The 25,809-nt window shown below is 40.2% G+C and overlaps 1 protein-coding gene across 6 annotated transcripts in view; it reads left to right on the top strand.

Moving 5' to 3' along the window:
• The first annotated feature begins 3,160 nt into the window (after positions 1-3,160).
• The window catches only part of lrp8 (low density lipoprotein receptor-related protein 8, apolipoprotein e receptor), a 165,792-nt gene continuing 143,143 nt past the window's right edge, over positions 3,161-25,809 (top strand). For all 6 annotated transcript variants that reach the window (XM_068707665.1, XM_068707662.1, XM_068707666.1 and 3 more), the window contains exons 1-2: positions 3,161-3,336; positions 4,364-4,489. In XM_068707665.1, coding sequence (XP_068563766.1) covers positions 3,270-3,336; positions 4,364-4,489 — 193 coding nt within the window. In that variant the 5' untranslated portion in view covers positions 3,161-3,269. The remainder of the gene's footprint in view (positions 3,337-4,363; positions 4,490-25,809) is intronic.

Below are 25,809 nucleotides of genomic sequence, written 5' to 3'. Positions count from 1 at the left end.
GCAAAGACTCATTATGACCATTTTCTGCACCTGTGCCAGCCTTTTAATGTTTCATTCACACTCATTTTATTGAATAATGTATAAGAGGCAAGAATTGTGTTTTTCCTCCCTATTTATACAGTAGTTTATTCATTATTCATGTGTTGATTCATGTGTTAAAGTCATTTCATGCACATGAGCCATGTTGAACTGCAGCAAATCAAATCTGAACTCTTCCTGCATACAGCAGTACAGACCTGCCTGTTCCCTTTCATTGCACACACTTTTCATTGAGTTGAAAATTCTCTCCATACTCTGAATATGTTTGGTTACTTCACCGCCTTTAGGTATCATTGCAGATATGACTCTACATGCACCCAACTCTGTTTCACTAAATAATGGTCATTGGCTGCCTCAGTGATTATGATAATTCTAGCCAACTGAAAATCAGCAAGCCGAATATTGCTGAGGACGTATGACAAATGTAGTGCTTATAGGTTTTTTCAACTAAAGAAATGCCATTACAGTCACTCAGCTGTTTAATAAGCTTCCTTTAGAAGACGTGAACTGAAAGAAACCCTTATTATATGCCTTCGAAAGTAAAAAAGAAACAGCTCCAGCTTGAAGCTAGTGAGAAACAAAAGTAGATACAACATTACATGGACAATGGTGCCCCTGTTTCTCTGATACTTCATGTTGGTTCCCATAGTAACAGACATAAAAGCTGCTGGAGCTTGACAGCATCAGTGTTAGTGTAAAGTTTACACATATGATTGAATTATGGATTTAAACTTATAATGTTGTTGATAATTAAATTTAATTTGTGGAACATATGACATGACTAGACTAAGAATGAGACAGCAAGAAAAACATTGACCGAATACAGGTGGAACACCAAGACAAGCAGATAAAGAGAAAAAACCCCATTGAAACTGAAACTTTACCATCTGATTAAGCATGTAACATATTTTCTATGTATGGTCTCATGTAAGAAATTCCATTGTGCTGCAGTCCCATTGCTGCTACTAAATGGGTTCTCCAGCAAAAATGTAAAATAGGATACATTGAAAAACAGTCAAAGACTTCACATTTTGGAAAATACACTAATTCAATTTCTTGTCAAGAGACAGATGAGAAGATTGATACCACTCTCTTATTAGTCCATTAAAGGTGCTAAATACAGAATAATAACGTTGGGAGCATTTCTATTGCCTCTTAACGGCTCTCAACATGGCGGCTCGTAGCTAACAGTGCTAACGGCACCAACAGTGCAAAGAACAGCAAAAATAATGACAGAGCTGACAGTGTCTATCTGAGGGGGAACCCGACAGTGGGTGCTACGCTTCTGCGATGACGATGTTGGGATGGCATTATCAGCTTTAACCCCCGTGAGCTAGCCTGAGTGACCACCAGCACCCTTGGTCGGCCAGACTATGTCAAGCACAGAGAAGCTCGGACCACAACACACACGTGCAGAGAGGCTTCATTCTCTGCTCAGATAGACATTACTACACAATATATATATATATATATATATATATATATATATATATATATATATATATATATATATATATATATATACACACAACTAGTTGTTGGAAACAGCCAAGCTAGCTGTTTCCCCTCATTTCCAGACTCTCTTGCTGTAAGTTATGAGGGGATTGATACACCACTCTCATATCTGTCTAGATGAAGCTCCAGCTAGGAGACATTAACTTAGCTTCTTTTAGCAGAAAGGCTGGTATTTTGGGGAAACAGCCAGTCTAGTTTGTTTAGTCAAAGTAAACCAAGGTGTAAAAATTACAACCTGTGGTTAGGGGGTTATGTACAGGACTATTTATTGGCCAGGTGCAATTATTTTCTGGAGTTTTGTCACCTTGAGGTTACCAGGTTACAAGTTACAAGGATATTTTATTTTTCATTGCACAATAATGTTGCTACACAAAAAAACACAGAAAAAAACTATATCATATGTGGAGACTAGAGGATGAATTAAGGAGGCTCACAGTCAGAGGAAAGAAGCTGATTTGAATTCTGGTGGTACTTCTGATACTTCTGTATCTCTTTCCCGACGGCAGCAGGGTGAACAGGATGTGTCTGGGCTGGGTTTTTTGTCTTTTAATATAATTTCAGCTCTTCGCAGGCTCTTTTAACAATATCACTGATGCTCAGTAAATGGGTATACCAATGATGTTCTGGGTGGTTTTAATCACCCGCTGTGGAGCCCTCCTGTCCTGAGCCGTGGACATGCAGTTTGTAATGTTTTCAGTAAGGATGCTTCATATTGCTCCTCTGTAAAATGTAACAACTTGGTGCAGAATTGTGCCTTCTTAAGTTTCCTTAAGAAATACAGGTGTTTATGAGCTTTCTTCACCAGGATGGAGATGTGTGAGGACCATGTCAGGTTGTCTGTGATGCTGGAACTTAAAGCTACTAACTTGCTCCCCCTCAGCTCCATCGATGTAGACACCGATGTGCGTCTTTCTAAAATCAACAAACTGCTCCTAGGTTTTACTGATGTTGTGCAGAAGTACATTCTCAGAGAAACACTCTGCAAGATTGTTGATTTCCTCTCCATCTATCTAAGTTGCAATTGTTACGCTTTTGTAGGTATTAAACAAGCAAGATGTATGGTGTGAATATTACATGAGCTGTATGGATAATTTGTGAGCTTCGGATGGATTTTTGAACTTTAGACAAAGCCAGGCTAGCTGTTTCCTCTCATTTACAATCTTTAAGCTACTTCCTTTTGGCTATAGCTTCAAATAGCTAACATAAGCTAACTGGAAAAAGAGTGGCATTAATGTTCTTGTTCAACTCTTAGAGTGAAGAATGTCCCCAAAAGGTTGAAATATGTGTTATAACAACACTTATTTTGTTCTATTGTTTTCAACAGTGATCTGCAGGCCCTTGACAGTCTTTATAAAGAACAAGTTTGAGAAGCGTCCTCTGTTTAACGTTACGCGGTGACTTCCGCACCGTCTGCAAACATGACTTCCCTGGTTAACAAAGGTTAAGAACCCAGTTAGATGTAGTTTCTCTAGCTACTACATTAACCTGCATGGCATCATCCTCAGATATCCCGCCCATACGCGTCACTGATTCAAATTGCAGCCGAGGCAGCAGGGGGAGAGGAAGCGGAGAGCCTGCCTCTGATCGCACACATTCACACGCTTAGGAGCAGAGGCAGAGAGAGGAACACACAGAGCGAGAGTGAGAGGTTGGGGATCCTTCAGCGGCTTTTCACTTTGCATGAACACAACCGTAGACCCCGCCAGGATCTAAAGATGTGGACAGAAGTCGGAAAGCTCGTGCTATTACATTTGTTACTCATGGAGCTCCACGGCGCTAAAGGTAAGACACTTGTCTCAGCGAGGATTTGAATGTGCATCACATCGCGGACGGCGACGCTTTGGGGGATCGTTGTGCCAGCTGAGACGCGGATCGTCTCTCCGTGTAGTCCGCGTCTTCCCTAGAGCTGCGCTAATGTGTCTTTCAAAGACTTCTGTCATGATGCATGCTGTGGCTCGCACGTGGGTCGCCACTTTTTGCCCGCGCAGTGAACGCGATCTCCGGTGACATGAGGCGACAATACGCGGAAGAAAAGATCCGTAAAACCCCAGCACGTGTCTAAATGCAGTAGGCTGATGTTATTGCTAGTAATAGGATGCATGAGGTAATGGGAGGGCTGCAAGCTTCTGTGCTTGGTGCTTTTGTAGCTGTAGCCAAAACAAATTAAATAAACGCTTAAATAGATTTGCCTAAAACACATCTTTGTGTTGAAGTGCCAGCAGGACACACTGGTGGTAGGCACTTGCGGTCGCACCAAAGCCTATTGCTACATATACAATATAAGCAAGTCCGTCATAAGCATATTATAACAGGAAAGGTGTAAATCATGTTGTGGGAATGTTGAATTGTTTAGAAAAACACTACAACAATTATCATGGAGGAAGCCTACTCACAGTATTAGAAGATTTAGAGCAATTTTAACTATTTACCATTTTACAACCCACAATACCCAGAACATAATTAATTATCTGCTTTATTGCAGTAAAGGTATACGTCTTTTAGAGGCTATTTCGAAAAATGGAGATAGTTTAAATTTTCCAGTTCATCTCACAAACAACAAACACAGCCAGTAAACAGTTAGCTGGTTTTGATAAAGCATTTTCCCTGCCTCCTTTCTCTAAATGTCAATAATACCCCCACCATGGTACTTAATAGACTTTCTTTAAAGTGACTTAATTACATTTTATGTTATTAAAAGTCTCCTAAGTTAATGTGATATCTACTTTTTTTCAATGTTCACATTCTGATCACTTAATGGACCAAAGAATTGATTGACAACTTGTTTTTTGTTTTCTTTATGACAACACAGGAACTAATACGGAGTCGGAGTGTGAAACAGGGCAGTTCCAGTGCAAGAACGGACGTTGCATCCCAACCCTGTGGAGATGTGACGATGATGATGATTGTTCAGACAGCAGCGACGAGGAGAACTGTCGTAAGTAGCCCAGACTCTTGCTACGTTGGCAGATAAACTTAATGTTGCCTTTGCTTGCTACAAAAGGGACCCCAAATGTTTTTATGTGAAGTATCAAAAAATTGGGACACCTTCGACACCAGACCATTATTTGATGATGGTCACACATCCTACCATTTGATATAAGCTGGTACATAACTGGATAAAAGCATATGCTGTAGATGCCTGATTAGATCCACATTGTAACTTTGAAATGAATGAAGTTATTCTGAGAATAATCTGCTTGTTATTTTGCTTTGGGCCCCTCTGGAATCTCCCTTTCAGTTGTTAGTCTGCAGACGTCAGTGCAGAAACTGCTGATCCTGGATCATTGGTCAGGTCACATGGGCATAGGAATTTAACAAATTTCTTACTTATTTTATTCTACATGAAACCTCTGACACAAGAGAGCTGTGGCCCTACCGGGTCAGAGCAGGGCTATTTCATGATATTATTACTCTTATCTTGCTGTGACTGCAGAGATAATGCCAGTCCTGTTATCAGCTCACCCTGCTATACTGTCTCCTAATGCTCTGGCTATATAATGGCTTCACAGATTGTGTCATATCTGAAATAGTATGATCAAATTGCAGTGGTATGTGTATGACTACTCGCTGCTGAGTAATGCAGCATGCCCTAATGCAAATACGGTTATGTCGCCGATCACAAATTGGCTGCTTTTCTGTTCTCAAGGGTGCCTCTGATTCTGTAGACAGGGAGATTGTAATTTGAGTTTCCAGTACAGAATTGCATATATCATATCGGGCAATCAGATGTTGTATTATGTCCTTCAGGAATATGTGAAAAAGACCCATAGTATGGGATTCTGGTTTGACTGGACACATTCAGGAAATTCCATGGACAACCAGCCGAGTAATCATCCCTTATGAATTTGTCATGGTACTAATTGCTTGTATGGTTATATGAGTGGCCAATTGATTTATTGCTTATCTTGGGGACCAGCACGCTAAACCCGTGATTCTCTCATCTCACACGCCCACCATGAGGGTGGCTGCTGAATATCTTTGGAGTTTCCTGGATGAATGCTGTGACATTTACAGGCATGTCTCATTCACTGCAGAGACTGATTGGGATTGTTGGACATTTATTGGGCAACGCTTGGTGGAAGTGGAATTAGATTTTAATGAGCTCTCCTTCCCTCCAGCAGGTGTGGTTTACTTTCTTGTTTCTGTTGAAGGGTTGCTCAAAGAGAATGTGAAAATGGTACTTAAGCCACAAGGTGACAGACTGTTCTTTTAACTGAGCCACTTTGTCTTTGGCAGAAATGTGCTCTGCCACTGTCGTCTCTCCTCACTCCTTTTGCTACATATCCTGTAAGCTTCAGAAGTGGTTATGCTTTCCTGTCTTTTTCTCAACCTCTCCACCTGCTCAGTCTCTACCTTTTTTATCTACTTTTGACCTCTTGCTGTGCCTTATACTCACTTTTGCTACCTCCATCCCTTCCTACCCACCTTACGCTCTGTAGTCATTTAGTGCTTCAGCCATCAGCCTGCGCTGAAAGTTGGGTGCCTTCTAAAAGCTGTCTCACATCCCCGGCATTGTAGCACCCACTAAGGAATTTTTCCTCCCTCCATTTTTTTTTTTAAATCTCCTGTGGGCACCTTGGCAGTGCGAGTGCCAAAGAGGCTATGCCCACTCGTCTTATGCCCACAAAGAACATCAGCTGACAGGTTGGTTGGAGATAAATCCAACAGCGTGACTCTGGTTGCCGGAGTGATGCTCAGTGGCTGGCAGCGTGCCAGTCCTTCCAGCAGATGCCAGCACTGCTACTGTGCCCCCTGCCCAAAACCCAATATCACCAGCACAGCTCAGCGGAGAGGAGGAAGAGGTGGAGAGAGAGGACCAGAAAAGATGGGACAGATTTGACTGAGAGGAACAGGACATTATAAAGGAGAGCTCGTGACAAAATAGGAACATTTTGGATAATGTGTGTGTGTGTGTGTGTGTGTGTGTGTGTGTGTGTGGGGGGGGGGGGGGGGGGGGGGGGGGTACAGGAGAGGAGATATTGTAAAGAAAATGAGGGTAAGTTTTACCTAACAAACCCAACACGTTGTTATTCACTCGTGGTGGTGTTGCAAAGCTAAATTGGTGCCGTTTAAAGGAGGTTGTACATCAATTGAATCACGATGCGTTCATTCACTAAGCATCCTTCCCACATCTTATTGGAGGACTTTGACACTCATTTTTTTTGTCATTGGTCTTTGCTTCTGACTTCCAAATTGAATATATAAATATGATCTCTATAATGGAAAAGCTGTCATGTCTCTAATGATAAGATCTAAAGTATATATCATCACACGTTTAGATATATTACCTTAACAATGATACACTTTCTAACATTTTTGATACATTTAAATATGATGCATTGATCATTTTGAAAAAGGTTTTTAAAATATATCAACATATATCTTTCTTGTGCTGGCTAACTTTTGATGTTTATCTCCACAATCTTTAACCAGTTAAAGATTGTAGACTCTGCACTTGACTACGAGCAGATTAATTAGCTGAACTTGTGGTAAAATGACGCTCGATGTTGTAGCTGTTCTCACATAAAATGTATTGGATTGAGACAATGCATTTATAACTCACTGAAATTGGTTTTCAAACAAATCTGAGGCAGGAAACATTCCATGCAGTTGTAGAACGGCACACTCCATCCGGCGTTTGCGGCGCAAAACTGCTTTGAGTACTTGTTGGGGAAATTTCAAATGCATAAGAACATGGCATGACACCACTTTATCATTGTGACATTGGGTCCTGTCAGTATTCACATCACCCATCTAGTTCCCTGTTCACACACACACACACACACACACACACACACACACACACACACACACACACACACACACACACACACACACACACACACACACACACACAGGTCTGTCGCTGCAGGGATTACCCCTATAACATCCTTCCTCTAGCACCTGTATTAGAATAAGTCTCGCTAGGATTGGTTGTCTTTTGTGCCTTCATCTCTCCTTTCTTTCACTCTCCCTTTCCCTCTTCCTCCTCCTCTCCTCCCCTCCTCTCCTTCATCCTCAACATGCCTCTTGGTAGATTTTGTTCTTGTTGCCCTGGGAGACGGTAAAGTGGTGGTGATGATGGTGATGGTTGGTTGGGGGGGGATTGTGCATGCGTGTTCTTTTATTTGTGGTGAACACAACACTGCTGCACACATGTATGCATATGCACTGCAATTCTCCACCTCTGCACGGCTCTGTATGACCTATATTTTGGCTGTGGAATATACAGAAAAAAGGCCTTATCGCTTTTTCAGCGGATTTAAGTGGATTTAAACATGCCTAATCCAAAGTGCCACTGTAAAATCATCTCATATCGGAACCTCATGTTAGCTTTCAATTGTTCTTCCTTTCTCTCCAAAAAAAAGGCAAATTTTTTTTGGGTTTTCTTTTCTTTGTTTTATATCATTGTTTATTGAATATCTATATATTATTGAGTGTTTAGATCAGATAAGATTAGTCTTCATTGTCTGCTTTTGGAGAAATTTGTCTTGGGGTTTTTTGACTTTTGATTGATAAACCAAGCCATATGAAGGTTGTTAAAATTGTGTGTGCGTGACACTTTAAACACTAAAGAAGCAATCATAATGGAAATAGGAGTTGGTTTTAGCCTTAGTAACACACTGTGCTAGAAAACACATCAAGCTGTAGGATTGGAACAAATTCTGGATCCTAAACCCTCAATGAACAATGAAACCCTACTGTTTCACAACAGTCAAAAACAAGGGGATGGAAAGAGAATACCATAATGGTGGGAAGAAAGTGCTTGTTGAGCTGTGTGTGTGTGTGTGTGTGTGTGTGTGTGTGTGTGTGTGTGTGTGTGTGTGTGTGCGTGCGTGCGTGCGTGCGTGCGTGCGTGCGTGCGTGCGTGCGTGCGTGCGTGCGTGTCACAGCAGGACAATGAGTCTGAGAAGGAGAGCGTCTCCTCTGCAGTCTGAGACCTGCTTCCCATAGAGAAGACATCACAACACATTTCACGCCACTGCCCTGTGTTTGTGTGTGAGGGCCAGGCGTTCTCTCTCGCACTCACCCACACATAGACACACACACACACACCTACACACACACAACACTGTAATAAGAGACTGCAGAGAAGCGCTTCAGGCATAAAAGGCATTGTGCTGATAGGCTCACAGAAACATATTTTGGTCACCTGCTGTCACACACACACACACACACACACACACATACACACACACACACACACACACACACACACACACATGCACACACACTGCTCACTGTAGCACAGCTGGGGTCAGACTTTTAATGGAGTATCAGGTCAAAGAGACCAATAGCTTAATCTATTGTGCGCGCAAACACTGACACACAATGAGTGTGCACTAGCAGAGCTATGTGGCAAAGACTCCAAAATAAAAATATGTGAACACACACTGAGGTGAACTATGGGGTTCAACACACACTGACCATATTTATACTCGGTAGTTCTTTGTGAACAGGTTTTATTTCTCTTCTGTTGTGTCTAACTCCATCAAACACACATACAGATAAGCATATACACACCTCCGTCCATTAACAACCACACACGCAAACACATGAGGAAACCACACTGTATTGGACAAAGTATTGTTGTGCGCAAGTGTGTGTGTGTGTGTGTGTGTGTGTGTGTGTGTGTGTGTGTGTGTGTGTGTGTGTGTGTGTGTGTGTGTGTGTGTGTGTGTATGCGTGTGTGTGTGTGTATGCGTGTGTGTGCATATATGTGACGAGTGTACGCAGCTGCAGTGCTCCTGTCTTCAGGGAAGATACCCCACTGCTGTGCTCTGTGACGACTGAGGCACTGTGGGACTCTCTTTGTGTGTGTGTGTGTGTGTGTGTGTGTGTGTGTGTGTTAGCCAATTTAATTGGCCGGTATTGGCTTATTACAGATATGTCAGTATCGGCACATGTGCTGTCCGAGTTGTTTATGTGTTGGAAAAAATTGTCTGGTAATTAGTGCTAACTTCCCTTTGCAATGAGGAAGATTTCAAATGTGTTCACATTTTGTTAGCATGAATTGGTTCCTCTTTGGGGGGCATAAAGGAAATGCTGCTTTAAGTGAGGAGAAAATGAATACAAACTCCATGTGTGTGTCCCTCATGCCCCATGCTAACACTTTCACTTACTACTGTATGTTGGGATGACAGTCAATCAAAATAATTTAGAATCTTAGGCAGCCCTGAAGTTAAACGCTGACACTTAACACACAAGGGCTGCATCTGACAGTTCTGACAGTTCTGTGTAAGAGTTTTGATAAACATTACATAAAATATAGAAATGATTTTAAATGATAATGACTATTATTATTATTATTATTATTATTATTATTATTATTATTATTATTATTATCATGTTGGGTAGTGACTAAAGGTTTTTCTGAAATTGTTCCAAAAACAGTACCAAAAGTAAAACTTTCATCAGCTATACTAGGCCCTTTATTTATGTTGTGTTTCATTCACATTAATGCCCCAATCAACAAGCTCTTGTTAAAAATGCCAGGCTTCTTTTTTTACATGATGCTAGTCTCCTCTGTCCCTCTGTTGACATATTAAAGAGTTAGACTGCCAGCTGGCCAGTCCACTCTACAACATTATGCATTCCTTGAAGATTGAATATTTAACATAATCAAGTAGACACGTGCAACATTGCAAGCCTGACGGTTGACAAACCCCAAATATGGCAGGGCACCTTTGTCGGACACTGTATCATGCCCTACAAGCTAACAATACCTGGTGTGCTGAATAGGTGTTGGGTGCTGCGGTGCAAAACAGCAGCAGGGTAATTTTAGCTGAGGTCAGTGCTAGCCTGAGGCGTTTGCTCTCTCTTTCTTTCTCTGCTCTCTAATTTTTGCCCACTCTCTACCTCTTGCTGCCTTTCTAGCTCCCTTTTTCTGCATTTGTGACCCCATCTCTCTCTTTCTCCAGAGCTTGGGTGTAGTGGCTCTGTATTGAGATGAAGGGCAGAGGTATGGAATGCTGCAAACCTACAAGGAGGAAGCAGTTGCTGTGAGAGTGTGAGAGAGAGAGAGAGAGAGAGAGAGAGAGAGAGAGAGAGAGAGAGAGAGAGAGAGAGAGAGAGAGAGAGAGAGATAAAAGTGAGACTGCACTTTCCATCTGCATACTTCTAATCCAATTAGTGAGTCTCAGTGGGTGAGAATCTGCACTGTCAGAAGTGTATGTGTGTGTCAGAGAAAGCAAAGTGAGCTTGCCTCGGCCTGAGGACTCATTTATTTTGTCTTTGTGGGTGTGAAATACACAAAAAACAACCACCCAAAAATGCTACATTGTCTTTTTGTTCTCTTTTATTCTTTTTTTTTTGTATTCCTCCTCGCTTCATTTAATATAAAGGCATATTTATCAGAACAAAGTTTACTTAATATTCAGCTACTGGGTTGTTTATAGGGGAAACAAGTAAGGACAGCGTCAAGAAACTGAAAGAGTTTGATAACATTCCTAAATGTCATGTTCTGTTTTTAATGCATAGGTTCTGGATGGTTACCTTGAGGGATGATGGTTTAAAGGATGGTTTAAACTCATTGCGCAACAGTTCAAAAGTATCTTTGAAATATTTCCAATTTTCTCCAAGTGATATTCTAATGTCCTAGACATTAGTTGGCACACTGGAATGCTGCCAACTTGAACAGGAAGCTCTCAGCTACCAGCTCAGATAGTTATCATCAATTCCTGTGTGAAGTGAACTGTCTCTTCATCGAACAGCTCACTGTGGCTGCTTGTTCTTGTTCCATTTCAAACTGAGCCACTGTCAAATACTGTAAATACCGAAAATGGCAGTTGTCTTGTTTTGCAGATGCATTTTTTTGCAGTCAATGTTAAGCTCAGTAACAATTGCATTGCATTTCCTCTGACTACTTCATAATAAAAGTCAACTCTGTTAAATTATTTGAATATGAAGCTGCAGCAGTAGGAAATGTTTGGTTTGCACAACACAATACAGCATTTCTGCTGCTTTTCTCTATTATTTATATTAGATTATTACTATATATATATATATACATATATATATATATATATACATATATATATATATATATATACATGTATATATATATATATATATGTATATATATATATATATATGTATATATATATATATATATATATATGTATATGTGTATATATATATATATATATATATATATATATATATATATATATATATATTCCCCATACTGCAAAAATTCTGCATTTTTTTCATCAGTGGGCCATATATATATATATATATATATGTATATGTGTATATATATATATATATATATATATATATATATATATATATATATATATATATATATTCCCCATACTGCAAAAATTCTGCATTTTTTTCATCAGTGGGCCATAGGCTCAATCACCATTGTGTCACTTAATTTGGTCATGTGTAGTGACATAATAGATTAATTAACTTAAATGAACATCTTCGAAATAGCCACTTTGAGTTTCCTTTTTAAAGATATTGATGTTGTGTAGTATTTCTGTGTGTACAATAAAACCTTTTTTGTGATTGCTGGTAATGCGCCGAAAGCCTGCATATTAAAACAGACCAACCCTTAATACTAAGTTTGTGGATTATCACATTTGAAAGCGTTCATGAAGAGGTTGCAGTGTGAATTCCGTCAATGTATTGAAGCATATAAAAATGTTAGAGCATCAACTTTTTTAGATGAAAAACTGAATATCTCACCCACGATCACATCCACTGTCTCACAAACACAACAGCAAGAGTGCAGCTGACAGACGGTCAGGGCCAGTAGCATAGTCCTGGTTTCACAGACAGTCCAGGTGTTTTTGAAAGAAATAAAATAAAGTAAAAATAAAGACTTGTTTCTGGCCTTGGCTCTCACCTGAGGAACAATGATGCTGACCCTGAACATAGCATAACTTCTTCTGGCCTTATGACCAATGCAGAACAGTACTAGACAGTTAAAACTTATTTGAGATGTAACATATTGTGGACGGAGAGGAAACAAGTGAGTTAGTAATTTGTTAGAGGAGCCAATAAACCAAAAACAAAACTGTGTTTCTGCTAAAGAAGAAAGGGAAAATGTGGTTGAGTGATAATCATCTCTTTCTTTCAGAAGTTTAATTCTTGTTCTTTCTCTCCTGCTCTCTTTATTCTCTCCGTTTCTGTACACATCACCCCACTCCTTTTTGTCTTTTCTGTCAGAATTAGCTCGTCGGTTTTCGACAGATTACCTTGTGTTGTTTGTCTGCTCTGCTGCAAAGTCACTTATCGTTCAAAGTCAACCTCCAATAACACTACAATCCTATTTCCCTGCCGTGTGTGTGTGTGTGCGTGTGTGTGTGTGTGTGTGTGTGTGTGTGTGTGTGTGTGTGTATGTTTAGCTGTGTCTCATTCTAGTGTCTCTTTGTGCCTGTGTTGTCGTGTTTAGCTGTTGTTATCCCCCCCAACCCAGCCGTGTCTGACAGGGTATCATGGCATTAATCCCCAGCTCAGATTAACAGAATATCTTCATGTGCCTCCATTTTATTATTTACATTTGCTGTAATCCTGTTTTTCACCTTGCGCTCTGTTGCCTGGTATATGCAGTTGGGGAGCGGCGAATGAACTTAGAATGCTGATGAATAAAACATGGCTGCTAATACCAGTCTGCTGGGCTGACACCGAAACACGGCCCTTGAGTGCTCCATGTCAAAAGTTTTCATGAGAAGTTACTCATGGAAGTTACAAAGTGGAGGAAAGAGACTAGACTCCCTTTTCTGATGACATTTCTCTTACTCCAGTTGCTATCCCTCAGTCTTTCTCTGTTCTGTTTCCTTTCTTTCTCTATACTCTACTTTTTCTCTTCGCTCTGCTGCTCTAAGTTCTACTGTTCTTGTATTGTCTGGTATTTCTCTTCCCTTTCCTCTCCGTCTTGGTTTTATCCTGAAGTTTGAGTTACATTGAATTACATCCCACTCTGCTTCAGTGTCTCCTGTCAAATAATACAGGACAGTTTTTCAAAGCAGGAAATCTTTTTTTTCATTTTTTAAAGTAAGAGTAAAGGTTTTGGCAAATTTGGTTCATGCATTCATCTGTGTGTTTGTGCAAGTTTGTTGGAATTTTTGACACGTGTTTGTTCTCAGATTGGTGAAACTAGATTTGATTCTCTGGACTAACTCTTGAAGAGAGAAAGCAGATGGAAAGAGGCTTTGAAGGTGTCAAAAAAAGAAAAAAGGACTCCGAAAGCGAATATAAACTCAGATCTCACCCAAATATCATCTGTATCGTTAGGCAGCAGAAAACACAAACTGATGAAGATGCTAAAATTGTATCCTTATTATACAGGTTTAGTTGCGGTCATACAAATCTGAAGTACCAAACCTGAAATGCTGAGCTTTTATTCTTCTAAATGTAATAATTACAGCCAATAAATTAAAGCCATCATCATAATAATAATAATAATAAAGCACTTGTTAGGGTTTTCAAAGTGTCAGTGTGAAGCCTGTGCTTTTGTTGACAAGTTAAACAGAAATGTAAGCTTGATTTGAATTCTTTGAGCTCTTTTCCCATTGGCCCTTTACTGTTAATTGTAACAGTTAATGCATACATAATTACACAACTTTCTTTAAAATCAGTTTTGTCACTTCTATTCAGTTGAAAAGAACAAATACAGACATAATGCATATGTTGGGTTCTCTCTGCAGTGTTTGCATATCAATTGTTGCACAAAACGTTATTACAAAAACAAGACTGTTTGCAATTTTGCACAACAGATTACAGCAGTCTACATTATCTTATGTTGCTGATGTTAGCTTAATCTAATGTTTGTACCTATTCCACAAATATCACACCAAATATTCCTTTCAAATGCAACACCTGTGTTCTTGTCAGTTTTGGAGGAGCTAAACCAACGGCAGAGCACATCCTCCATCCACCATGGCTCTCTGGGAACTGCTTATGGGGACTTTTCACACTTATAGACCAAGCAATAATACTGCTGAAAAAAATGATTCAAGCAGTAGTTAACATATTTTCAGATATTTTTCTTTTGCATGTTCCACCTTGCCCAACACCGTTTCTCTCACTTTTTCTGTCTCGCTCTCTTCCTCTCGTCCCCTACCCTCCTGCAGGGAGCTGTTTATGTAGATTACACACGCACACACACACACACACACACACACACACACACACACACACACACACACACACACACACACACACACACACACACACACACACACACACACACATAAGGTACTGTATCTCCTTTATACACACGCCTTTCCAGCTAAGCCTGGGAACGGGTCTTTTACCTTGAGGGGATTTTGCTTGTCATTTGCTGCGGGAATGGGAGGGAGGGGGGGTCACTCTTTGATGATATAGCTAGTGCTCAGTAATACCGGTTATCACAAAAAATGTCTGGTGTGACACAAAATCTCGTAGAACCTCTGTTTTTAGGCTTCACAATCAAACACTTTTACCTGCAGCATGCTTATTTATCACAACACACTGACGCTGTCAACATGAAGGGGCTGGGGAGGCGGGGGAGGAGCGGAGGGGTGATTAAATAGCAAAGGAATCAATTGTAAGGAGCACATTTTTCACTGCTGTTTGAGGAGCAAAAAATAGAACGCCTCCCATTCTGATTATCCTCTGAAACTCCTGATAAAAACTCCTTTCTGTTGGAGTTGTGATGTGGGGATTATTGGACTGTGTTTGAAGTAAAAAAGCTGTTGTGCTGTAGTTGCTGGAGCAGCATCAGGAGTCTCTCAGGACGTATTGACGTTCAAAACGTACTTCAGCTGTTTGGGATGCTTTGCAAAGCTTTCAACTCACAGTTTAAAGATGCTGCGCTGCGTGGATGAACCAGATGTAGATGGGGAAGGCATATTCTGGTGGGAGGACTGAGTCTCTGTTTGTCGTGCTTGTTGCGTAGTGAAGGATGAAATGTTTTTCATCAGATCTCCTTTCCCCGCTTCGTCCTCTCCCTCCATCTTCGCCTTATCCAAGGTCTCTTTTCCGTCTTTCTTCTTTTCTGGCATGTGTTCACAGGCCGTTTAACCAACGACAACCCTCCCTCTCTTTCTGTGCCCTCCACCCCCACACCCTATTATGTGTCATTGCAGCAGAGCTTGAATGTTTGCAAGAAGGGTGACACCTTCTCAATGGGACCTGAGAGGCCCCCCCCCCCCCCCCCCCCCCCCCCCTCTCTCTCTCTCTTTCTCTCACACATACACGCACTTAAAAAGATGCATTGTTTTGTGTGTGTGTGTGTGTGTGTGTGTGTGTGTGTGAGAGCATAATGGATAGTGATGTGACCTTGCATGCAACAACTGCATTATCCTGTTGGGTTCAATACTCTTTGCAAGAATTTTCATACACATTTTCTTCGTTATTTTCACAGAACTCCTCGTGTTTTCATTAGCTTTTTAAACCTGTCTATATTTGACGTAAATGTGTGTTTGCATATAATTTCCTCGAGGTGAAGTGTACCCTGAAACCTTTTTGAGGGGTTTTTGCTTCCCATGTTGCTATTGATGTCTGTTTTCATTGCATTTTCTCAGAGGTTTAGTAAGATTAAATGAAGAAGCTAGATGATTGGCTTAAACATTTTACACATGTCTGTAGTAGGAAGAAGAAGAGAGGCTAGTGCTGCACACACACATACAAAAAAAATGGCACATACAAATAACTAGAGATGCACCGATCGTTTGGCTGCCGATAAAAACTGGCCAATTTTCAGCTCATCGGACATGACCGGTGACTGGCCAATCAGTTTCATAAATTTTTTGCCGGACACATTTACACACGTGTGCCACATGATATGTTTTACATTGACACACAGCTGCACAGATAGACACTTCACCGCCTCAGCCTCATGTTGTCTGTGTAAGTTCTTCAGCAAGAGTGAAGAAGACATAAAGCTCACAATTTGTCACAACTGCAAGTCCAAAATAAACAGTGCAGGGACAACCAAAATATTTTAATATATATAAATATATATAAATAATCCTATTCTTGTCTGCCCACAGCACAGAGATAAACAGCTAACGTTAACAGAGGTTACATTGACTCGCGATGATGCGTTCAATCTATTCAGTAAAAATTTGTATTGGGCGAAGTTAAATTATATTATTATCATGATGTGTTCAAATGTAATCTTGTAAAATGACTCTTTTGGCAAGAAACTTGAAAACTACAGTTTGTTTTTCACAGCAATATAAGATGGATATTAGAGAGAGATATATAACCTGGTAAACTTATACTTCAGCTTATAGTATATGATAAAAAATACTAATGCCAAGATTTTTATTCTTAAGGCAAGTATTTAAACAAAGATACAAAAATGGATTTTCTAATCATTTGAACTGTGTTTTTGTAAACACTTTTACACCGGCTTTGGGACAGTTTTTAAAAAAATTGGAAGCGGCAGGTCAGACTTTAATAAAAGCAGTAAGCGAAATCTGCCAAGAAAATTTCAATTGGTGCATCTCTATAAATAACCATACTGCTGTTAGCAAGCCTGCACATATGCAAAAAACCTTCTGTATACCTGCACTCCCTGTCTCATTCACTCTGTCTCTTGGGCCTTCTCTCTCTCTCTCTCTCTCTCTCTCTCTCTCTCTCTCTCTCTCTCTCTCGCTCTCTCTCTCTCTCTCTCTGTTTCTCTTTCTCTCTCTCTCTCATAAACTCACACACACACATATGCATTCGTGCACTTATGCATCAGCTTTTTGGCTGCTGTAGCAGGTTGAAGAATGAATACCGTGACCTTTTCTTTGACATTCTCTTAACAGGAGAACCGGGTTCGTACGAAAAATAATTTAGCTTTTGTTTGGTTTCACAGAGTTTCTTGATGTTGCTTGATGTTATACCTCACTAATGCTGTGCTCTTGCTTGAGATATTGATTCATACCTGACCTGTGTGTCTTTTGATGTGCAAACTTTCCATTTATCTTTTCAAAAGGTTTTCTTTGAGGAGTCTTAGCTTTGTCTCTATCTTTTTTTAGTCTCTCTTCTCTTGGTCTCTACCTTTCCCATTTTTTGCCTCCATTTTGAACTCCACTATCCGATCTTTCCCTCTGTGTCTTCCACCCAATAACTTGCAGGCAGTCTCTAAGTTATTTAGTAGTCATGGGTTTTGTGGCCAAACATAATAAATAATAATCTTATTTGAAACCATTGGGCTGACTGGGCAGACCCTGAAAATGATTTTAAATGGAATTTTGAGCCATGATGAGTAATAATACTAGTCCTGTTTGCCTAAATGTGTGAAGCATTGACTGTCACACCGAAAAGGCAACCAGAATAGTGAGATAAGTCTGTTTAGCCAGAGAAACTTGTGAGAGCGTGAATCCCAGGCTGCCGTGGCCCATCTGCAAGTTTTCATGCCTTGCTGCCCATGAAATTCCACTTTGCAATGCCTGCTGAGCGCAGGTTTTACCACCACTAAATCCCACAACTACATTTAAATAGCCGACATTTAATGCCCACAAGTTAACATCCCAAAAATATCACCCAAGAAAAATTCAGAGTACCTTCAAAATGTACAAATGTGTTTGTATGGGAGAGGTTTGAGGCTTAAGGTCCACGGATACTTTTTATTTCTGCTTAATTTCTGCATTTTAGTTACAAAGAAAAGTAGATTTGGCAAATTTCCAATGACAAAAGCAGAAAAAAGACATTTTGAGCTTGGAATATAAGCTTTGTGTTCTTTTTGTCAATGAATATTTGCTTTCCCAGCTATATAGAAGCTGCTCCATCCATTAGAGATGTAACCTCTGAAGTATATCTCAAGAAAGGAAATTATTACGCTCAATACAATATAGCAATGACTACAAATATGATTTAAAAAAGGAAAACTTTTTGATATTACCTCTGTGTCTAACACTAAGCTTACAAAACAGGAACACAGAATGCTGCCTCTAGAAATATTTTATTAAATAATGACACATGTGCAAACCAGATCCTCTACCACACGGACACATACACTTACTCCACTCATCATGGTGAAGACCCAGTGACCCAGTTGTGACAGAAGGCAGTAGTTAAGTATAATTGGCCCGTGGTGTTATTACTGTGATGTGTTTCCTTTCTCTATTGGCTTCATTCCACCTCTTTTGGCCCAGACGAGGTGGCCTTGGTCCAGTTTTCTGTGTGTGACGATGCTTTCATAAATGATCAGACAGTTTAATTAAATCCTGACACTCTGTCTGAAGTTCTTTTTGATTTGTCACTTTATGTAGCACATTTTGACCACTTCCTACAATAACGCCTTATTTGAAGGGGTACATCTCAGCGCTCACCTTGAGTTTAAAAGTTAGAAGACCTCAGTTCATGATTTTACACCTTAAAGGGACAGGGTGTTTTTGATGCGGTGTTGTCTGAGGTTCTTCCCCATAGTCTGAGTTTACGCACAGTAGATGGACGACTGGCACGCCCCCAGTTAGGAGAATCAGACAGCAAAGCTGTGTACGGGGGCAGCAGCAAAACCTATTTTAGCCACCTAAAAGAAAGACTCACAAAAATCAATGTTGGTTTAAGTGTATACACTATGTTGAGAATATTTTCACATCTTTATCTAGTTGTCAGACATTCCTTTCCGAAGGGGAGCTGAACTGAAAGGACAACTTATCAATGCTCTCTTCAAAGCCACCAAACTTTGATATGCTCCGTTGACAAAAACAGTATAGATAAGTTTAATTTTCAGTTCAATTCCCTATCAGAATAGGGGGGCTGGCTGTAAGAGAAAATATTATAAATATAGCATACACTTCAACTGATATTCCTTATTTATCTTTTTTAGATGGGCCTTCTTATAGGTGGCTAAAATTTGACTTTGATATATATTCTCTGTGAAGAGAGAGTTGAGTGAAGGTGAGTCATAATCAGAGCAAGCAGCCCATTGTTCTCCAACATGACCACAAGTCTCTTTTACACCGTGCTCGAAGGCTTGAGCAGCTACTAGAACAGGTGGCTGTGTGTAATTGTTTGACACTGAACTGTACAGAGGGAGCATGCAGGTGACAGAAGAGGTGACATAAGATCTGTCAAGTAAAAATATAAACATAATATAAAAAAAATAGTATTAATAAGAACAGCATTAGCATACCTTTTCTGGCATAGTAGAAATCCTGCTTCCAGGGTGATTTGTCACCTCCTAATTTATTTCTGTGAAGTTTCGTCCCTGTCCTTTGACATAACTCTGCAGGAGTTGAAATCTCACCGAAAGTGCTCATTGTCATTTTATTCCAATTTGCAAGTTTTTGTTCTGCCACTGACGGTCTGACCGAGGGAAAGACTCAGACTGTAATGAAGACCCCTCACAGTTATACCTGATTTATTCTATTCACTTCTAGCTCTTTCTGAAAGTCATGAATATTGAAATGGCACAATGTCTTTCTGTCAAAAAGACTAGACCTCATTTACCCATAATCCAATTTGTCAGATGCCATAAACTTAAGCTTTCACCCTTAAGGATGTTTTTGCAATGTTAAGGAACATTGAGAGAGTGAATGTGAGAGGGATTTTGTGCATGTGAACACAGGTATGTTTTCCCAAACTTCAAAGAGCCTCAAAATGTTTTTTATCTGAGTGCGCTTGAGACACATTGATCCGTTTCTAATGAAGAGACTCTTGCACCTTGTTAAAGAATCCAGAGGGATAACAAACTTCTTTTTTTGTTCACGCTCCAAACTTGAAAGGTTGAGTTGAGTCAAAATAATGTTTGATGGGGTAAGTATAACGGAGCATGAAATGGATCGACCAAGGAAAAATAAGCACTTTTTTTTGCAGGTGATGGTAGGATAAAATAGATCTAGTCTCCTTTCATATGTGCTTGAGGGATTGATAGAGAGATGAGAAATGAGTGTGGAAGGAGGACACACCTAGGGATATCAGTTTTTAGATAAGAAGATGGATCTGTCATTCAAAATGCATATGCCTATAGTTCCTGATAAATCTTTTTGCAAGCTTTTCTTGACAGAAAAAAATAAAGTTTGTAGGCTGCTTGTAAGAATTTGACAATATGAATTAAAGTTGTCAGAGCATGATCTTAATGAATTAAGGCTCCATCACCAACAATTACAAAGCCGGAATCAAATGTCACATCGAATTGTGGATTTGGAGAATCTTGACACATATTCTCATACCTGCAAACTTGTCGCTTTTCGGCGAAAATCGCCGTTTTGAATCAAAATATATCATCTGCTTGAATCGTGTAGATCCGTAGAGTTTCGGTGAGTTTCAGTGATTGTCACCTTTTTCACCTCTTATGAGTTTGCAGGTATGTATTTTACAATGTTAATTGACCTTATTTTGGCCAACGGCAGTCATAGCTGATCTCGGGTCACTTGGTAAAATCACAACAAGCTGCTATACTAAGTGCCACTTTTATTTGTCTGTTATAATATGAATAATGATATTTTTAGTTGAGGTAAATAATGCAACAAATGGCTGAGCTCTATACGTTTCTAATGCAGAACTCAATAGTAGGAAACACCATGGTGTGTGTGTGTGTGTGTGTGTGTGTGTGTGTGTGTGTGTGTGTGTGTGTGTGTGTGTGTGTGTGTGTGTGTGTATGTGCTGCTGACCTTAATTCATCACATTAGCACCAAGTCTCCAGAGGGTCTATGGAGATGTGTTCAAAGTTAGCAACCCCCGGCTAATTGATTTCAATGAATGCCACATTTATACTGTACTTCACTTAGTAAATTACACCAACATGCAGTTGTGTGTGTGTGTGTGTGTGTGTGTGTGTGTGTGTTTGCATGGGTGGGGGGGACCAATCTGTACAGTCAGAGTTTTTTAATGAGATCAATGCTTCCCTTCCTGTATCCCCAGATGGTCACAGTAGTAAAGGTGTGTGTGTGTGTGTGTGTGTGTGTGTGTGTGTGTGTGTGTGTGTGTGTGTGTGTGTGTGTGTGGTGTGTGGTGTGTGGTGTGTGGTTTGTGTGTGTGTGTGTGTGTGTGTGTGTGTGTGAAAAAGGAAGGGGCTGCAGGGACCTTGGGCAGATAAATCTTTAATCATGTGCTTGCTCTCATGTTTCATTTAATTGCCCCCCCTAAATCCATAAAAGGATGACGGCATTGTGGTTTAGTGTGTGTGTGTGTGTGTGTGTGTGTGTGTGTGTGTGTGTGTGTGTTCCAAGGGTAGCGGCAGATATTTGATTATGTATGTTGTACAGTACATATAGGTCACATTATGTGTGCTCTTGTACATATAGGAAGCAAGCATTACATCTCTTTTTACCATGCTCTATTTCTTTTCTCTGTGTGTGTCATGGTTTCTTTTGAGATATACATGTTATTATTTATATGGCAGATATGTCTTCAGAGATCTCTGCCAGGCTTTCACAACATGATGTATTCTTCCACATTGTGTGTGTGTGTGTGTGTGTGTATCTTCCTGCATAGTCTTACTGTTCTGTATGTCTGTATGTCTGTATTTTTGTCTGTGTCTGTCCATCTCTCTATCTGCTGTGATAAAAAAAAAAACTTCTGTAAAAAGTCCAATCACTACTGTTACTGGAGTATATGCCATTCTCTGTGTGTAGTAAGGAGACAAAGTGGTGTCTTTTTGTCACTAGTTCTGAAGACATGAGGAATGGATGAATGTGTTTGGCAGTTTCATGTAATGGTTGATATTGGACTCAGGCAAAATCCTTCGGGTCTGACAGGTGAAGCCAATGCTAAAGTGCCTCAAAATTGCATTCTTTCTAATAGCCAGCAGGGGGCAACTCCTCTTGTTGCTAAAATAAGTCTGATTGTATAGAAGTCTATGAGAAAACGACTTATTATCTCAGTAAACATTGTAAACATGAGTTTATGGTCTCAATCACTAGTTTCAAGTCTTCTTCAATACAGCATAATGTTCATTTAGTAAATTATGGTCCCATCTACAATAAATTAGACGATAAAGCAGCATATGTTTAACGTTACATGTTGACGGGTCAATACCACGGTGTTGTCCGGTCTGGGAGTTGCCCGTGTTTTCGTCTTGCTACTTTAACCCTTTCACAGTGTGTTTTTAGTCCATCAAAGTTAATTGTAACCATTTTGGTCGCCTAGTAATGTCTTATTCAATGCTCGGTTGTACTTAGCTCCACATTGTAGTGTCACTTCTGGTTGCAAAAAACCAAGATGGTGACAGCCAAACTTTCACTGTGACTACGTCCACTTATATATAGTCTATGATTGGACTTCAATCAAGTTATATTCATAGCAGTTTTTAAATGAAATTACATAGTTGAGGCAAATTTGATATATCTGAGTTGTGAATGTTCTCTGACTTAATTATCTTTTGTGTTTGAGTTCTACTGTCACTTTCTGTATTGAGTGAGTTATTTGCATCATCTACAAAAAGCAGGTTTAACAGCTTTGAATGGGTTATAAACACCATTATTACAGTTTTTCTTGATTGCTTTGATGCAGCAGTCAACTCAAACTCCACATTTTCAAAACAGTTAACACACAGGCCGAAACAGTGGCACTCATGGTCGAAATGACACATTTTGTTTGCAAAAGGCTCTAACTGTGCCAAAACATTTAAAATATGCAACAAAAGCTAATTTTGCCTTCAAACAACACAACTTGCAAACAAGTGTATGAGCTCTTCCAATCAACCATTACACAGTGGACAACAAAATACAAAATACAGCACTCGAATCAGTGCACCATTGCTTGTCATTGTAGCCAATTACTGTACGTAGCTTTCATGCCAGTGCCATTTGTTGTCAAATTTGCCTTCTTGCAAAGAATTGGATCCAGAATCAGAAATGCTTTAATGCAAATTTTATTGATTCCATTGATTCTTTTTTTCAAACTGTGGCTGAAAACTGAAATACTTTAAATATTACACAAAATACATGTAAACCAAAATAAAATCTATTACAGTAAAGTATAAGAAATAGCCACTATTGATACTCAGTCTCTTCTGTCTTGACGATGGGGCCACATGGCCTCATCCACATCACATTCAATATCCTCTCTTGCAATGCACCGAGGGAAAAATCTTCTTGCATGCCTTATCCAACCTTGACATTCCTCTGCACCTATTTCTTGGGCAGCAGCAGTTATTGCATTCAGCAAGGGCATCTGCTCATAGGGGCGGTGATCATAAACCTTCCACCTCCAAGCACTGAAGAACTCCTCTATGGGATTCAAAAATGGGGAATATGCTGGAAGGAACTGCATCATCATTCGAGGGTGTACTGCAAACCACTCATTGACAAGGCGAGAGTGGTGGAACGCCACATTGTCCCAGATAATGACGAAGAGTGGCATGCCAGGCCTCAACAGCCCTCTCTCCTCAGGTGGGATCAGCCTGTCATGAAGTGCATTCAGGAATATTATGAGGCGCTCGGTGTTGTATGGGCCAATAGTGGGGATATGGCATAGGACACCATCATTGGAGATGGCAGCACACATGGTTATGTTGGCGCTCCTGTGTTCTGGAACTGTGATAGTGGCCCTGTACCCAATGAGGTTCCTTCCACGTCTCCTCACTTTACAGAGATTGAAGCCGGCTTCATCAACATAAATGAAGACATGATGTGGCCCCTCAGCTTCAAGCTCCATTATTCTCTAAGTAAAAAAAGGCAAAATGACAATGAAAAGTGACTCCAGTTGACTCTAACTGCATGATATGACAAGGCATTACAGTATACTGTAGTAATGTTTCCTTACCTCCACATATTGGCATCTGGCCTCCTTCACAACGTCAAAGTTCCTTTGAAATGGAACTGTATAGAGCTGCTTCATGGCCATATGGTTCCTTCTTAGGATGCGGTCAATGGTGGTCACACTCACGTTGTTGATGTTCCTAAACATGCCCTGATCTGCGATCACTGCTGCCCTGATTTCACGCAGCCTTATGGCATTGTTTGCCACAACCATGTTCACAACAGCTGCCTCCTCCTCAGCACTAAAAGTTCTCCCTCTACCACCAGAGAATGGTAGCCTTTGGATTCTACAAAGAATACATGTAATGGGAGTGAGGAAACAATTACATAAAATATATCACTGAGGATATTTCTGTATATACTGTACAGCAACATTACCTGTTTTCCTGTCGAAAAATTCTGACAATGGATGCAACAGTGTTTCTGTTTAGCACAGGTTGGACTCTTTGTCCAGCCTCTCTCAGTGAAAGACCATGATTGATAACGTGATCAATAACAGTTGCCCGAATTTCATCAGAAACCTGAGCCCTTCCAACGATACCTCCACCTCGCACTCGGACTCCTCTTCCTCGGACCCCTCTACCTCTTACTCTCACTCTCATCTGCCTTAGACCTCTTCCATCCATGTTGGCAAAGAACAACCCAGACGCTGCACCTTTTAAGGCCTGCAGACTGATTGCTAATTGAAGATTTGTGTGAAGGAGTGTCAAACAGGTGCTTCAGTGATTTCATACTGATGTAGGTAGTTTCTAATAGTTAGGAACAGGTGGTTTCTTTTTGGTTACCATAGCTAAAACAATGGAGTTTGGACTGCTTGAATGACATTCGTGTTAACTGTTCTGCAAAAGGGTGGGGAAAATGTGTCAATCCAATGAGAAAGGGTTAACACATTTGCAAGAGGTGTCTTGTGCTCTGCTGAGATAGTGACGATGAAAACCGAGTGGATCCCAGTTTCTTTAAGCAGGTCAAAGCAATCAAGAAAAACTGTAAATGTCGTGTTAGTTCCTGTTTCCAAATACTGCTACCAGACCAATATCCTTGAGATATATTATATACATTTAAGCAGCCATGTTCTCTTTATAGAGTCGACATGTTGTCAACAATATAATGTTGAATTTACTATTAAATACTGTAAAGTTATGTGCATAAAACATAGGACTCTGTCTATATGTTGCATTTATGTATGCATTTCTTTTGAAGCACTTCATCCTGCGTCCTTTATAATTGTGTAACTCTGGTATTAGTGTGTGTGTGTGTGTGTGTGTGTGTGTGTGTGTGTGTGTGTGTTTATATGTGACTGCTTCCTACAGTTAGTGTCACCATGATGAAGAGACTATGGATTGGTGTGTTAGTTAATGAGTCTCTCTGTGTGTGTGTGTGTGTGTGTGTGTGTGTGTGTGTGTGTATGCCTGCAAATGCTTCAGAGGTGTCGCAATGATGGAGAGTTTCCTGCCGTGTGCGTGTGTGTGTGTGTGTGTGTGTGTGTGTGTGTGTGTGTGTGTGTGTGTGTGTGTGTGTGTGTGTATGTGTGGGTGTGAGTGTGAGTGTCTGTGTGTGTACAAAATGTGTTCCTAGAGATGGTCATTAGCTGTGAGGGACTGTAAAGCCAGCGACCCCA

The sequence above is a fragment of the Cebidichthys violaceus genome, unplaced genomic scaffold (assembly GCF_023349555.1).
Source record: "Cebidichthys violaceus isolate CVI_PGR_0920_01 unplaced genomic scaffold, fCebVio1.0.p SCAF_13, whole genome shotgun sequence".
Classification (NCBI taxonomy): Eukaryota; Metazoa; Chordata; class Actinopteri; order Perciformes; family Stichaeidae; genus Cebidichthys; species Cebidichthys violaceus.
This window is presented reverse-complemented; position numbering and strand designations above follow the sequence as displayed.